The 14415-nt window shown below is 39.2% G+C and overlaps 1 protein-coding gene across 1 annotated transcript in view; it reads right to left on the bottom strand.

Annotated features, from left to right (window-relative positions):
• Positions 1–14133, bottom strand: part of cds2 (CDP-diacylglycerol synthase (phosphatidate cytidylyltransferase) 2) — a 32895-nt gene extending 18762 nt beyond the window's left edge. The window contains exons 1-5 of the mRNA XM_034226929.1: positions 13922–14133; positions 8454–8596; positions 3535–3631; positions 2997–3094; positions 1667–1806 (exon numbers count right to left, since the gene is read on the bottom strand). Coding sequence (XP_034082820.1) covers positions 1667–1806; positions 2997–3094; positions 3535–3631; positions 8454–8596; positions 13922–13984 — 541 coding nt within the window. The 5' untranslated portion in view covers positions 13985–14133. The remainder of the gene's footprint in view (positions 1–1666; positions 1807–2996; positions 3095–3534; positions 3632–8453; positions 8597–13921) is intronic.
• Positions 14134–14415: the final 282 nt, after the last annotated feature.

Raw genomic sequence — 14415 nt, 5'->3', positions numbered from 1 at the left:
TTTGATATAATAAAAACTCAAGTTAGATACCGTTATTAATCAGCTGTAAGTTTTAGTTTGTTTGAACTTATTCATTATAATTATTGTACAAAATGGTATAAGAATGCAAACTTAAATTGATTATAGTCTATTATCAATTCAGGTTAAGAAACTAGTGTTGCTTGCATCGTATTTTAAAGGCATTTATTTTTATACTAAAATGCAACAAAAAAAGGGTTTGATTCTATTAATTTAGACTTTTTTTATTGCACTTTGGCAGCAGATTCCTGAGTAGCTTCAGATCCGAGTTGTCTTATTAGTAAGCCTAATTTATACTTTTGTAGCAACACTATTTTTATATAATGGCAAAGAAAGGGTTCAGAGTCTTTTCTTTTTCCTGTGTCATATGTGGCAGCACTGTTCAATGTTTCTTAAACATTACCCACTGTAGTGACGTGTGAATAAACTCCAACTCTGTATCAACAACACTGTTGTGTAACTTCAGTTAAATACTTGTATGTGTGTAGATTAGAAAGAGGTAAGATAAAGGATCTGCAGTATTTTATGAAGTATTAATCGTACAAAGGTCAGTTTTATACAAGTAGAAGTGTGTATTCACCTGGTAGTAGGCTGTCAGTAATGGCTACGCCTCTCTATTTGGACTGGTAGATCTCGGCAGACTGGCAACTTTAAAAGTAGCTCTCGGTTCAAAAACGGTTGGGCACCCCTGCTCTATATCCTTTACCATGTGAAAAAGCACTTCTTATCTGCCCACATTAAGTTAAGTGATTTAATTTGATAACATTTTAAAGTCTGACGCCAAGGACCTTCGCACTGTGGCATATTTAGACGAGGCAACTATCCAGTAGAAAATGATCATGTGTGTGGCTGGAGTTTGGTCAAAGTGATAAAAGTGTGAGTGGTACACCACATGTCAATTCCTCCCTGCTTAGCCGGCACAGTTGTACTATGCAAGGACACTTTACTTTCAAAATAAAAAGAACAAGCTATTCCATAAAAAAGGCACAAAGAGTAAGATTTCTTCAACAACAAAAAAAGTTTCAACTCATCCATAATAATCTCTCCTAATCATCACTTGTTACCTACTATGAGGTTAACACTCTGCCTCTGTTTTCTATTGTTCTGCCTTTACTCTCATTTTGCTTTTACCTCAATAAAAATGCCTTCTCAAAACTGCAATGAAGGTCAAATGAAAGTCAAATGATTGCAGCTTGTTGCCTATATGTTGGAACTGCACACTTGTTTATTCATTCTGATAACAATTGATTTACATTTTAAGAGACTTGGTTCTCTTTAGATGCTCAGATGACTTTTCAAATCTACCTTCACATATTCAAACAGCTCTATTGATGGGCATTGCTTAAAAAACAACAACGAATTCTCCAAGAATAAAATGCATGAACCCGTTGGCAAAAAAAATTAAATTGCAAACTGATCATTTCAATTGTCAACATTAAGGGGAAGCAGTTTGGGGACCCTTGCATTTCTTTTCAAAAATAAAGGGTGAATCTGAGGTTGGCTTATCACACACTGGCTCCATAACCCCTGTGCCAAGTTGGACAAATCCAAGTCTTTGGACCTTTAAGTTGATCCCTCTAACACGCCGACATGTGGACAGATGTTATAACTATAGCTATATTTCCCCCAGGCTTGTCAGTGTTTGTACCTGTGAGGTAGAGGGCAAAGGAAATAAATCTGTGGTATTTGCTGAGGATGCGAAGCGGCTCCTCTCTTTGCACCAGAGTGAAGAAGCAGTCCGTCACGGTTTCACCATAGAAGAAGTAGTTGACACACAGCAGGAAGTACCTGTGGGGTGGAAGACATGTTCATGTTTCAAGGCTTCACACCAGCAGCGTATCAGACATTCAGTATGCCTGCAGAAAAACCAGTGAGGCCATGTTAATGAACTCACCGACTCATCTCACTGCATTTGACTAATGTTTTGTCAAAGAAGAGAGTTTAGATTGTTCTGCTGAAGGCATAGGGAATGTCAGGATTATCAAACTAGTGTACACCACTAAAGCTAAGAAATAAAGATGCACCGATGGAAATGTCATATAAAAGCGACACCAGCCAAATTCAAGTTTGTTTGTTCTAAGACAAACATTTTTGTAACTTTTCTTGGTGAAAATTAAATGTAATGTTCATAAATTATTAATATAAGATATAAGAGAAACATCTGATACAAATATTACTCTGTACTGTTTCTGCAGGACTTTTATTACATTACATATTATATATCTGACGCTTTCATGCAAAGTGACCTTCATATAATTTAACACTGAAGACTTGCCTACAGGAGCAATTAAGGCTAAGTATCTTTCCCAAGGACTCTTCACATGTTGTCAGGAGGTGGGATTGAACTGCTGACCCCCTGATTCTCCTATTAAAGACTCTCCCCTATTTATTATTTATTTAATGTGTCAGTTTAACTACTTAATTATACAAAAATATGTATAAGTCAGTAATATCTATTTACACAAAAGTAAAGGTGTGTGTATTATATGTTGATTACTTTGAGCAGCAGGCATGGGAATGATTTGCAATAAGTGTCTCATTAAGTATTTTCCTCCAACGTCCTGCCGGTGTTACGAATCAAAAGCTTTAGGTCTTCGTTGCTCGCACTGAAAACATTCTACACAGATGACGTGTTCACACATGTCATCTGTGTAGAAGAACACAGATTGTGTGTGTTTGCCTGGATAATGGATATGATGTAAAATAATCATGTTGTATTTAAATGATCGGCCACTTCGATCGGTGCATCTCCACTAAAATCACAGCTCTGATAATTCACAATCTTTGCCATTTTTGCTGATTGGCTTAATAATCTACAATCTAAACCAAATGTAATCAGGTCAGTAAACAAACCTCAGGAAGTCTGCAACAAAAAAGACAAAAAAGCAAGACAACACAATAAGATGGAAGCAAGGGAGGACATATGCAATGTTCATGACACACAAATGCGTGTGTGTGTGCGTGTGCATGTGTCTCACCAGCTCAACGTCCTGAACCAGGGCAGGTGGTAGGAGTGGTACACACTGTAGCCAATGGTGATGATTTCCTGGAAGCACTTTATCTGAACAAAGAGGACCTACACACGGAGAAACAGTGGGGCATCAGAAGTGTGCGTGTGTGTGAGAATATGTCCTGGTACCATAGTGACACAAAATGGCTGACAGGCCTATCTTCAGGGAATTCCCATATGCAGAGATCTTGCATGCTATTACAAGATGTCACTTAATGTCATGAGATAACAATTTACATTGATGTGCTGGAAGTCAACTGAACGTGCAGCAGAGAGAAAATATTGAATGACATCTAAAACACTGTACAGGTCATGGAGAAAATGTGCCTGTACCTTTAATATAATTATGTAAATAAACTAGACCATAGCTCAGACTTTACATAACCAACCAAGTCTTACACCTCTTTTTCAGCACTGGTTGGAAGTCACTTTTCTAACATATTCTCTGTAAGGTAACTCTTGATGAGTCTGAGGGTTTTGCACGGCACCATCAGTTTTGTACTCACAATCATCATAAGCACTATGGGGCCCAGGTAGATGATGAGGAAGAAGAAGGAGATCATGGCTAGCGTGAGGATGCCTCGGACCCACCAGTTCCTCCACCTTAAAAGGAAACAGACATTTTCTTTTTTATTATGCACATGCATCTCATATAGGGCTGAACGATATATCGTGTCATGGCGATAACCGCGATATGCGCGATATTCACATCGCAGGGACGTGCGATTTTATTAATGTGTGCCTCGGAAATAATTGTTTACATTAATGGTGACCAAAACATTTGAGACCCACTGAGATAACACTGAGAGTCCTTTAGCTCACTGAGTCTCTCAGTCTGACAGGAGAGGACTCTCCTCCACTTTGTTGTTGAAAAAACTCCGTTAGCGTAGCTCGCCAGCACCAGAAGCTAACAATAACGATCTCCGGTACCGGTGCTCTCTCTCTCGCTCACGCACACAAAATGGCTCATTCCACACACACACACAGAGCCGAGCTTTAATGAAACATAGAGACCCAGACGTAATAGTACTGTATCATATTATTTTTTAATGTATGATTATTTATTCTTTTTTTCTTACAATTGTTCCTCCTGGTCTCTCGCGCCCCCCCTGGCATGCCTCTGCGCCCCCCACTTTGAGAACCACTGACTTAAGGTATGATGTGTCAACCAGTTAAGATCCAGACGTCCGTGACTAAAATCCTTCATCCGGTAAAATATAGTTAAAAAAAAATGCAATATATATCGCAGGGGGAACAAATATCGCAATGTCAGTTTTTTTCAATATCGTGCAGCCCTAATCTCATAGTTATTTTACAAGTTAACATAACTGGTTAGTAAACAACAATACATTTAGCAGTAGTAGACTTTACAAAAGGAAGTGGATTAAAAATGCTTTATAGGATACCTCGATCACAGTTTAAGAGTTCGAAAGTGGTCTTCGAGATAATGCATAATAATAATAATATAAATCATTGCTTATCTGGTGGTCGTGAATAGATTACTGAAAAGGGCCACATGGCACAGGAGCAGGGGCCCCAAGTGTCAAGGGCCCCCCAATAAAAGAGACACTACCAACAAGAAAAATAAATTAGCAAAAAAAGCACAAAAAGACTGCAAATAAACAATAACGGCTACAAAGAGATGCAAAACGGCTACAGAGACACACCAAAGAACTACAAAAAGACAGATACATCTGCAAAATGACACAGAGACAACAAAAAGACAAAGAAAACTACCAGGAGACGCAAAACAAATGCAAAGAGACACAAAATGACCACCAAAGAACTCATATTTCTAATAAATATAAATACACAAAAACTATACAATACATGAACTGTGTCTTATTCCTATGTGGGAGAGGTAGTGTGGCTAATGTTAATGATTTATATTACAAAGTGTTGCGACACAGAGTAACGGTGTCTCATACAGGGACATCCTGAGTTTTATATTGACCATCCTGTTGTCTTCGGGTCAAATCTGACCGATTTACTACTTTCATCAATCATAACTTTTTTGTTTTACATTCGATTGCATTAAGGCTTCATGATATCCTTCAGTAGACATTTGAACATATACAATTGCTGATCACCACTTTCATTGAATTTTGGATGATTTAGTCAACTTTGTAACACCCATGGTGTTCCCGGTCAAAAATGACCACCATAAAGAAAAGGAATTAGTTACCATCCGGATCAGATAAAACACACACGCAAACACCCACACATACTCTAGATGTGTTATCCCCCTTATGTGCCCAATCCCCCCATGTGAATCACACCTGGCACAAACACACAGAACAATTTGACACATTTCTCACTCTTATGTGCCCATCCCCCCACATGGATCACACCTGGCACACGCAATACATGTTCAGTGTCTGTTCTTTGTATATTTACTGCAGTTTTTCATACCAGTAGTCTGATACAACATTTACAGTTTGATAGGGTGTTAACCTGTTTAGTCCTCAGCCTGTTTTTCAGGTCTCAGGCTCGAAAATGACATTCCCAGAACAACTGACTATATCTTCACTTCTAAAAGGGGTAAATTCATAATCTTTTTTCTCAAAGTAATGATAAACCTGTGAGTTGGATGTAGAAAAGTCAGAATCAATATAGATTTATTTTTATTTTAAAGTAAATTCAGATTGAACATAATAAATCATATATCATAGTGTCCGTCCAAAAATAAAAAAGTACTTATAGTGAAAACCACCCTTGAATGATGGGATAGTAGACTAAAAGCTTTAGGAATCCAAACGATAACATATAATAAAGTACCCTGTATCAAGATTGATGCAAAACAAGTGACATTTGACCTTTTTAGAGAGGTTTAGCAACAAAAAAAACACCTCTGGGGTCATTTGGGTGGAAATGGGTGTATTTGCCGTTTCTCTGGAACCCATTGGTCGATTTTGATGATTGACATCTCTTTCGAACCTCTAGAGCCAATAGAATCGAAGGGGAATTTCCACATACACACACACGTTACCATTGAGAAATGAGGTATGCGCATGCAGTTTGCCCAAAGCGAAACCTATTTTACGCTCTGAAATCTGAAAACTAACTTTATTGCTGATGGATTATCAGAAATAATTTCAAAGTGACAGACACATTGGATTAACCTATGGATTAACCTTCAGCAGCGTTTTTATCGTTTTAATGTCATTGAACACAACTTTTGATCAGAAAACAAATGGTAAGACATATTGCCGTGTTGGCTACCTAATGCTACGTGGTGTGATGTCGTTGTTAGCTTCTCATGTCGCGAGTTCGGATCGGTCAGTAATGATACCAATACCTGTCGAATCTGTGCAATCTCAGCTTGCTAATCGATATCTTGTTTGTGCAGATACGATAAGTAATAAGGGTATTTTAACGTGAGTTCTGTGCTAAGTGTGTTAGCATTTTCTTGCTCAGGGCTAATTCAGAGCCTTTGTTATTACCCTTATGTTTCGTTTTGCTAAAAATTGTTAATATTGTCTGATAGCTGAGTTTCTTACCGTTAAGTGGGTATGACGCATTAATAGGTTTTTAAATGTTAAGAAGCCCTCAGACGCTGTTTCTTGCAGATGTTGCGATTGCGGGGAATGGGGCTTAACAGGTTAAATGAAATGTGGTGACGATTAATGGTTTTTGTGTTAATGTAATAGCAGCAAAAACAGGACTGGTCCATTTTGACCGCGAACACCAAAGTAAGGGGGGGAAACGAAGACAATAGGAGGGTTAATAATGTTTCTACCAGGAATAGAGGGTCAAGTTCAGTGAGTCACATCCACTGTGTGAGGAAGGAATCCTGTGTGTGAATCATGACACCACTGCTGTTAGATTCAGTCTAAAGTAACAGGCAGAGAATCAGCACTTTGGAAACAGGGCTGAAACAGAGGGGATTATGGGATGCTGCAATGATCTGTTTGGTGTTTCAGCCAATCAGAGACATGTTCTGTATGTATCTGAGACCTATAATATATTGATGAAAAACAGTATAATAGGCAGGGGTGCACATAACTTTTTTGCCCTGGTTCTCAAAGGAGCACCTGGATGTTGCTTGGTGCTCATCCTTAAAATGAAATAAACCGTAACTTTTGAGGGGGTCTTGACTTTATTTGCCAGACACACGGCACTGAACACACATGCAGAGGTGAACACAGAACACACATGCAGAGGTGAACACAGAACACACACACAGAGGTGAACACAGAACACACATGCAGAGGTGAACACAAGACAACATTAGCACAACCAGTAATCCTACAAGCTGTCATCACTCCCCTCCTGACTGTTCTCCTGACTGTCTTCCTCTCTGTCAGACATGGTAGCTGATGATGTAGGCCTACTTCTTCCTCTCTGGTTGAGTCTGCGATTAGCTGCTTGCATCCACAAGTCAACAGCTGGGTTTGGGTCGAAAGTCTCTGATGTCATCTTAGACAAGTGGATGTAATCAAATAAGTATGTGAACATAACCAATAGCCTACCATAGCCAATAACAAATGAATGTAACTTATTTTATTTGTGTTGTTCATTCATATCTTATTTTACCTTAACATTTATTTATGCTTTTTTTTTTATCTTTCCAGTTTTAAAGGATATTTTTGGTTACTGTCCTATAGTATACATTGGAATGATTTAAAACCTGTTTATCCCAATAATTATAAAGGAGTGCCTTGGCAATATGTGTTTACATAAATTGTGACCAAACCGTTTCAACTTAGACTAAAGTGAACTATCTAAACACTCAGAGTCCTTTATCTCACTGAGCTGTAGTTAACTTATCAGCCTCTCAGTCTGGACTGGAGAGGACTCTCCCTCCACATTATTGTAGAAACATCTTCTTCTTATCTCCATTAGAGCAGCTAGCACAGCACCAGATTATAATAACAACGGCGCTGGTACCGGTGCACCCTCCCTATCTCCCTCGCTCACTCGCATTTTGTCTGTGAGCTGCGGGCGCCAGATAAGCCAACATCACCCATTTTCATCACTTACAGCGCCCATCGTACAGGGCAAATGAAAGGTGGAACCGGGGTGAAAAGGGTGTTACATTTAATTAATTGTGAATATTGTTACATCAAGGCCGAAAATTAGGATGAGCCCCAACGGTCAAAATGTTTTTTTCCCTCCCAGAACTGCCAGTGCAGCGCCTCCACAGATCTGGCGCCCTAGGCGAACATCTAGCCAGTGCTACGGGCCGGCCCTGAGTTCATATCATGGTTCATATGCAACTCGCAAATATCTTTTTCTCTCTCTCTCTTCTCTCTCTCTCATCTCTCCTCTATTTTCTCTTTTCTCTCTCCCTCTCAATGTTGGTACGCAAATGCGCTTTCAAATGACCCGGTGCTCTTTTTTTGGCGGAGGTGCGCATGTGCACCTGCGCACCAGTTATGTGCAGCCCTGATAATAGGGGACCTTTAACATTCAGTGATAGTACCTTGAGGAGAGTCCAGAGAGGGCCTTGTTTAAAACCTCTGGGGTGTCATCAGCAGGGGCCGGCACCTCGGCGAGTCCTGAGTCCCCCTTCGACTCTCCATCTGACGCTCCATCTTTCTCCAGCCTCAGCTCGCTGTCTGAACCCTGGCGAAGAGGAAGAAATATGACATTTAATAAAGATATGAGGCTGCAGAAAGTTGAAAACATACACTGTTCATTTTATATTGAATTGAACATCCCATTCCATGCACACTTGAATTAAAAAGGTCATCTTGTCAAATGTATTTTTTTTAGAGAAACCCTTTTATGGTCCTTCTTGTCAAAGCTTATTTAGTCCAGTCATTTAACACCCTATGCATACCACTGTATCCACTTTAATGCATATATATATATTCTATGCTCTAATAAATAATATGTACTCTAAAAAAAAAAATTGTAATATGTTATTGAACAGCATATTGATAATATCAGTGGGGACATACAGTAGTTTTAAACAGCAGCAGTTCTGCCAGTACCACACACACACCACACACACACACACACCACACACACACACACACACACACACACACACACACACCCACACCACACACACACCCACACACACACACACACACAACACACACACCACACACACACACACACACACATCACACACACACACACCACACACACACACATCACACACACAACACACACACCACACACACACAACACAGCACACACACACACACACACACACACCAACACACACAACACACACACACACACCACACCACACACACACACACCACAGCAGCACTTGTACCACATTCACACAGCTTGTCCCTTCCCCCCTCCCCCCCCCCCACAGACCTCTCTGCTGCTGGTGACCAAATTGGGCTCAGAGTTCTCACTTCACAGGAGATGGTCTGCATGCTGTTTGAGTCTGACAGCTTAACATCTAAACACCTCAACATTACTGCTGCTGGATATTTTCTGTATGAATGACAGACCTTTGTAGTATGTCTTACGGCAAAAGCAACAACGGTACATTTCTTGGAAACATGTTCCTTTCTAAAATAGGCTTAAAAAAAATACATCACAAAAGCAATGCCAACATAACAACGATTTCCATTCATGTTTAATCTGGCTAATAGTTTCTACATTCATGAAATAATAATTTGCTCTCTAAAATGTCCAAAAACTGTGAACATTGTGAATCTCCGTTTAAAAAGTCCAAAGTTATGTCTTTAAATGTCAGGCAACTCATACAAATATTCACTTTATTATGATATGACACAGAGAAAAGTGGGAAACCTCCATATTTCAGAGGCTTAAAGCTGCATTTTTTCTACTTTTTGTCAAAATTAATTGTTTATATCATTGATTGGCGATCATTTTTTTGTCAAACTACTTTTATAGTCCTTATCACGACATATATTGCTCAAAATCAACATATTAATAAAAAAGGAAAATAATGTTACAAGAAATAGGTTGTAAAGTGAGGATCGCATTAAAACTAGACATTTATTTCATTATAAAGATGTTTTCGTAGCAATGACATCCTGCCATGCAGATTCAGTTTACTCTCTTGTGTATATTACTGTCACTTTAACAGCTGCAACAGTCAGTGTGTGTCCACCATTGTTAGAGTGTCCCTGAGAAAAACACTCATTCTTTAGGCTGCCAATTCCCTCTGGATCCACCCAGCCAAAAAAACTAAAACTGTACATTTTCATAGATTTGGAAGATTGAATCTCCATATATTATATAAAAACACACTAAGTCCAGAAGCAGGCAAAGCGAAACACACACACACACAGAGACTCATTTTCCGCCTGCTGGTTTCTATGGAAACAATGTCCGTCACTCAGGATGCTTGAGTTAAAAATAGCCGCTTTTTTCACACAAACACCCCTCCCCTTCCATGCTTCCTGGTCATCAGCGTCAACACTGAGTGTCTCCAATTCATTAGAAAGAGCTAAATCTGCAGGCTGTGAAAGGATCAGGAGCACAGGTCATTTTTTAATCTGGTTTAGGCTTCATTTGATGTCTTTCGGAAAATAAAGCATAACGCAAAAGAGGAGATTGGTGATTCATCTTCTCAGCTATGGGTTTACAGGCACACATATTTCAGAGCAACTGTTTTGAATAGCTGACGACCACACGTGTTCAGATAGTCATTTTAAAAAGTAGACTTCCGGACATCGCCTGACTTGAACACAATAAATGTCTATAATTAGAAATGTACACGACCAGATGATGCACCACAAAGATATCCAAAAATGGTGAACATCTCTAACGTTCAAAGGTTTGATCATAGAGTAAGTCATTCATAAATGGTGTCACCTGCATTTCAGTTTTCCCATATTTATGCAAACCATAATACAAGTTACCAAAACTAATGCCATCCTTATTTCATAAGCTGATCCAGATAAAAAGGTCAAAGCAGAGCCAGAATAGATTAAACCCTTTTTTACATAATTTTAGAAAAGGGGATCGAGTAGAAAGGTTGTGTTCCCCGCAGGAATACACTTTATATTTGTATCTGATTATTTTTTAGTGATTGCTTCTCCCTCAGCTAAACCACATGACAATTCACTATTTACCTGCATTTCCATATTCAAATAGGTCTCTCGTACACAATCCCTGCTCTAGCATTTACTCGGTGAAGGGGCAAGTTAGATTGGAGCCACACGAGAACGATCACGCAAATAATAACAATTGTATATGTGCAATGATATGAATAACCCACATTTAATCTTTCGACTATAATATTTTTGCTTTTTTGTCACTGTTTAATTACTTAATTATTAGGTCTTTACTGTTAAACAAGGTATTGTTTTTCTTTCGTCTTGTAGATGCATTGTCCCTGTTGTGGAATATTTCCCAAGGCCCATAACTTTGACCCAGTGTATCAGTTCAAACTGTCCTGACTGAGCACAGGCACCTGTAACCTTGGCTGCTGTGCTCTCAGTGTTTTGTCTCCCTGTTCCTGCCTGTTGGCGTCAGCTGATAGAGGTGTTATCATTCTATCTTGTTATGCAGCATGTTGATGATGCTCTCTGAACTAGCTAAATACATGGGTCTGGGGTAGAGTTCTTCAGAATTGACGTGGCAACTCTACCGTGAAGTCAGAACCTCTGACTCTTGGACTTGTGATGTGAATCCTCCGGCCGTTAACTCCAAATAAACCATCATGTGTTTGACATCAAAGCTACTGCTCTTCCCGTGTCTCCTTCCTGAGTCGGTGACTCCCACTGCATAGCTACACAGAAGTTTCCTCTACAGTCCCCTGTTGCTGCTGTAACGCTGCAAATGTCTCTTCTGTGGAACAAATATTAGACTTTTCTTATCTTTAATAGTAGTGATGTTATCTAGATATCACTATACCTAATTGTGAATGGAATGACCTGATTAGGAGCACAAAGGCAGCGTCTTTAACTACTCACTGCTGGGCTGCTTTAAGAACACAATACGATCTAGGGCTGAACGATATACCGTGTCATGGCGATATGCGCATGCGCGATATTCACAACGCAGGGATGTGCGATTTAAAAAAAAAAAATTATTTTAGGGCGTTCGATATTAAGTAGGTAAATTAACTCAAACACGTCATGGTACAATTATTTTGCTGCTTGCTACAAAAGGAAAACTTGCGCGGCTCTCATGTCAGGGGTACTTGAGTGGAGTGACATGCAGGCTCTGAGTCTGCATGCACAGCAAACAACTATTTCAGATGCCTTTGCCGGTGTTACACCATATGAGAAAGGTTCAAAACGGCATAAAGGAGCTGGTGTATAGCTGTTCTTAATTTTATTTTTATAATGTTTAAAAGATGTCCACTACTTTGAAGCTATTTGCACAAAAAAGGTTTTAATTGTGGAATAAAAAGTTAAATTACCTATTTGGTCACGTATGTTAATTCCCTAATGTGATAATGAAGCTTCCTATAGTTTAATGTAATACGTTTAATCTCTTGGATCCCTTCTAGACATCACTCTTCTTCATTCACAGATGAACCCCCTTATTTGAGGGTAAGCAACCTGCATTATCATGACATGTTAGATCATGACTTAAGGTATGATGAGTCAACCAGTTAAGATCCAGACGTCCATGACTAAAATCCTTCATCCTTCAACCGCAATATATATCGCAGGGGGAAAGAATATCGCAATGTCAGTTTTTTTCAATATCGTGCAGCCCTAATACTATCAGAAGACAATCAACCAAAGTATGAAGGTTACAGCACTTTGAGGGCTGAGTGAGTGGCCTATAGTTTATAACCATTCCTTAAATCTGCCCTATGAGGTTTTGTGGTCTGGATGTACTGTAGCTAATCTGCTTTTAGCTGTTCTGTAATTATCTGTAATCATGTCCTCTTGTTCTGGATTATGGATCCTAACGCCCATCACATCACCACCATGCCTCTTTGATGGCATTTACTGGAACATAATGTTGTCCAACACACAATAATGCATTTAGTTTCCCTTCAGTACAACAAGAGCGTTTTAATATCCTGTTACAGACAGCAGAATGTCTGAAGCAGTTGTTGTTATTGATTTAGCAGCTAAGCTAATGCTACACTAGCATAAAGAAGTAGGTGAGCCTTGTTTGTTTAGAGGCAGCTGAGTAAACAGATGACTTTGTTGGAGAAATACATGTAATTAAAATCAGATTACAGTCTTCAACATATTTTAGCTTGAGGCCATTTCAACCCTTTGTGTGATGTAACACCCTGTATGGGGCTCACTCCAAAACATCCATCAAATTGTTCATATTTAGCTCTTCATGAAACAAAAACACTGCTTCAAACTCAATTTAACATCGTTTCATATACAAGAAAAGCAATTCTACACCTCGGCATGTATATGATAAAGAAAGCAGACTTAAAATTGATGTAATTTTTTCTATTTGTGCTTTTGTTTTGCCTGTTGTATTCACCACGACCCACACCAGGAAGAACCGTCTACCAATCAGGTTTATAATGAGAGTAGTTTGGCGGATGATTTGTACACCACATTTCATTGGATTTGCATCCCCCTTTAAAATCAATTTACTACTAAATCGACTGTATCCAACAACAAAATGACAAATTAAATCAATATTTACATAACTTCCCCTCTAGCTACAGGTCACACACCACAGCCATTCCTAGCATTCGGTGACATTATCCATATATTTAGCAATTAAATGGGCTATTGTTATTTGCAAAAGCTTGGTTTTACATGTTTAATAGGCTACCCCACTACTATAAAAAAACAATGTTATATACCCAGGATATTCAAAAGTCTAAATAATCACTCTGATTTTAGTAGGCCAAGCTGCCAAAAGCATGTTTGCTCAACTTCCATAACATATACACACAAAGGAATACTAACATATTCTACATGTTTGTCCCTGTTGTATAATTAAAGTATGAATAATAATGCATTACAGTGCGGAGCATCAGAGCTATGTGGCTAACTAGCATTAGCTTCCCGTTACCTTGTCCTCTGACGACTGTGTTTGTATCGGTGCTTCGGCTCCACGGTGCCTGAGCTCGGTCATATTTAGAAGTTTTGTAGCCCCACCGACTCCAGAGAAGCTCCTGTGTCTCAGAGACACTTTTTATTCGGACTGACAGATCTCCTGCTGAGCGTGTTAGTTGGTTTCTGCACAGCGACACTTTCCACTCGATTAACCAAGTATATATCAAGTCAGAATGAATGAAAAAGCTTGGGAAAGAAGAGCACTTCCGCTTTTCAAAATAAAACTAAAATTGTTACATTTAAAGGTCCCCTATTATCAGGGGTGCACATAACTTTTTTGCCCTGGTTCTCAAAGGAGCACTTGGAGATGTTGCTTGGTGCTCATCCTTAAAATGAAATAAACCGTAACTTTTGAGGGGTCTTGACTTTATTTGCCAGACACACGGCACTGAACACACGTGCAGAGGTGAACACAGAACACACATGCAGAGGTGAACACAAGACAACATT

This window comes from Gymnodraco acuticeps, unplaced genomic scaffold, assembly GCF_902827175.1.
Source record: "Gymnodraco acuticeps unplaced genomic scaffold, fGymAcu1.1, whole genome shotgun sequence".
NCBI lineage: Eukaryota > Metazoa > Chordata > Actinopteri > Perciformes > Bathydraconidae > Gymnodraco > Gymnodraco acuticeps.
Note: the sequence above shows the minus strand (reverse complement) of the source record. Positions and strands in the feature narration are given on the sequence as shown.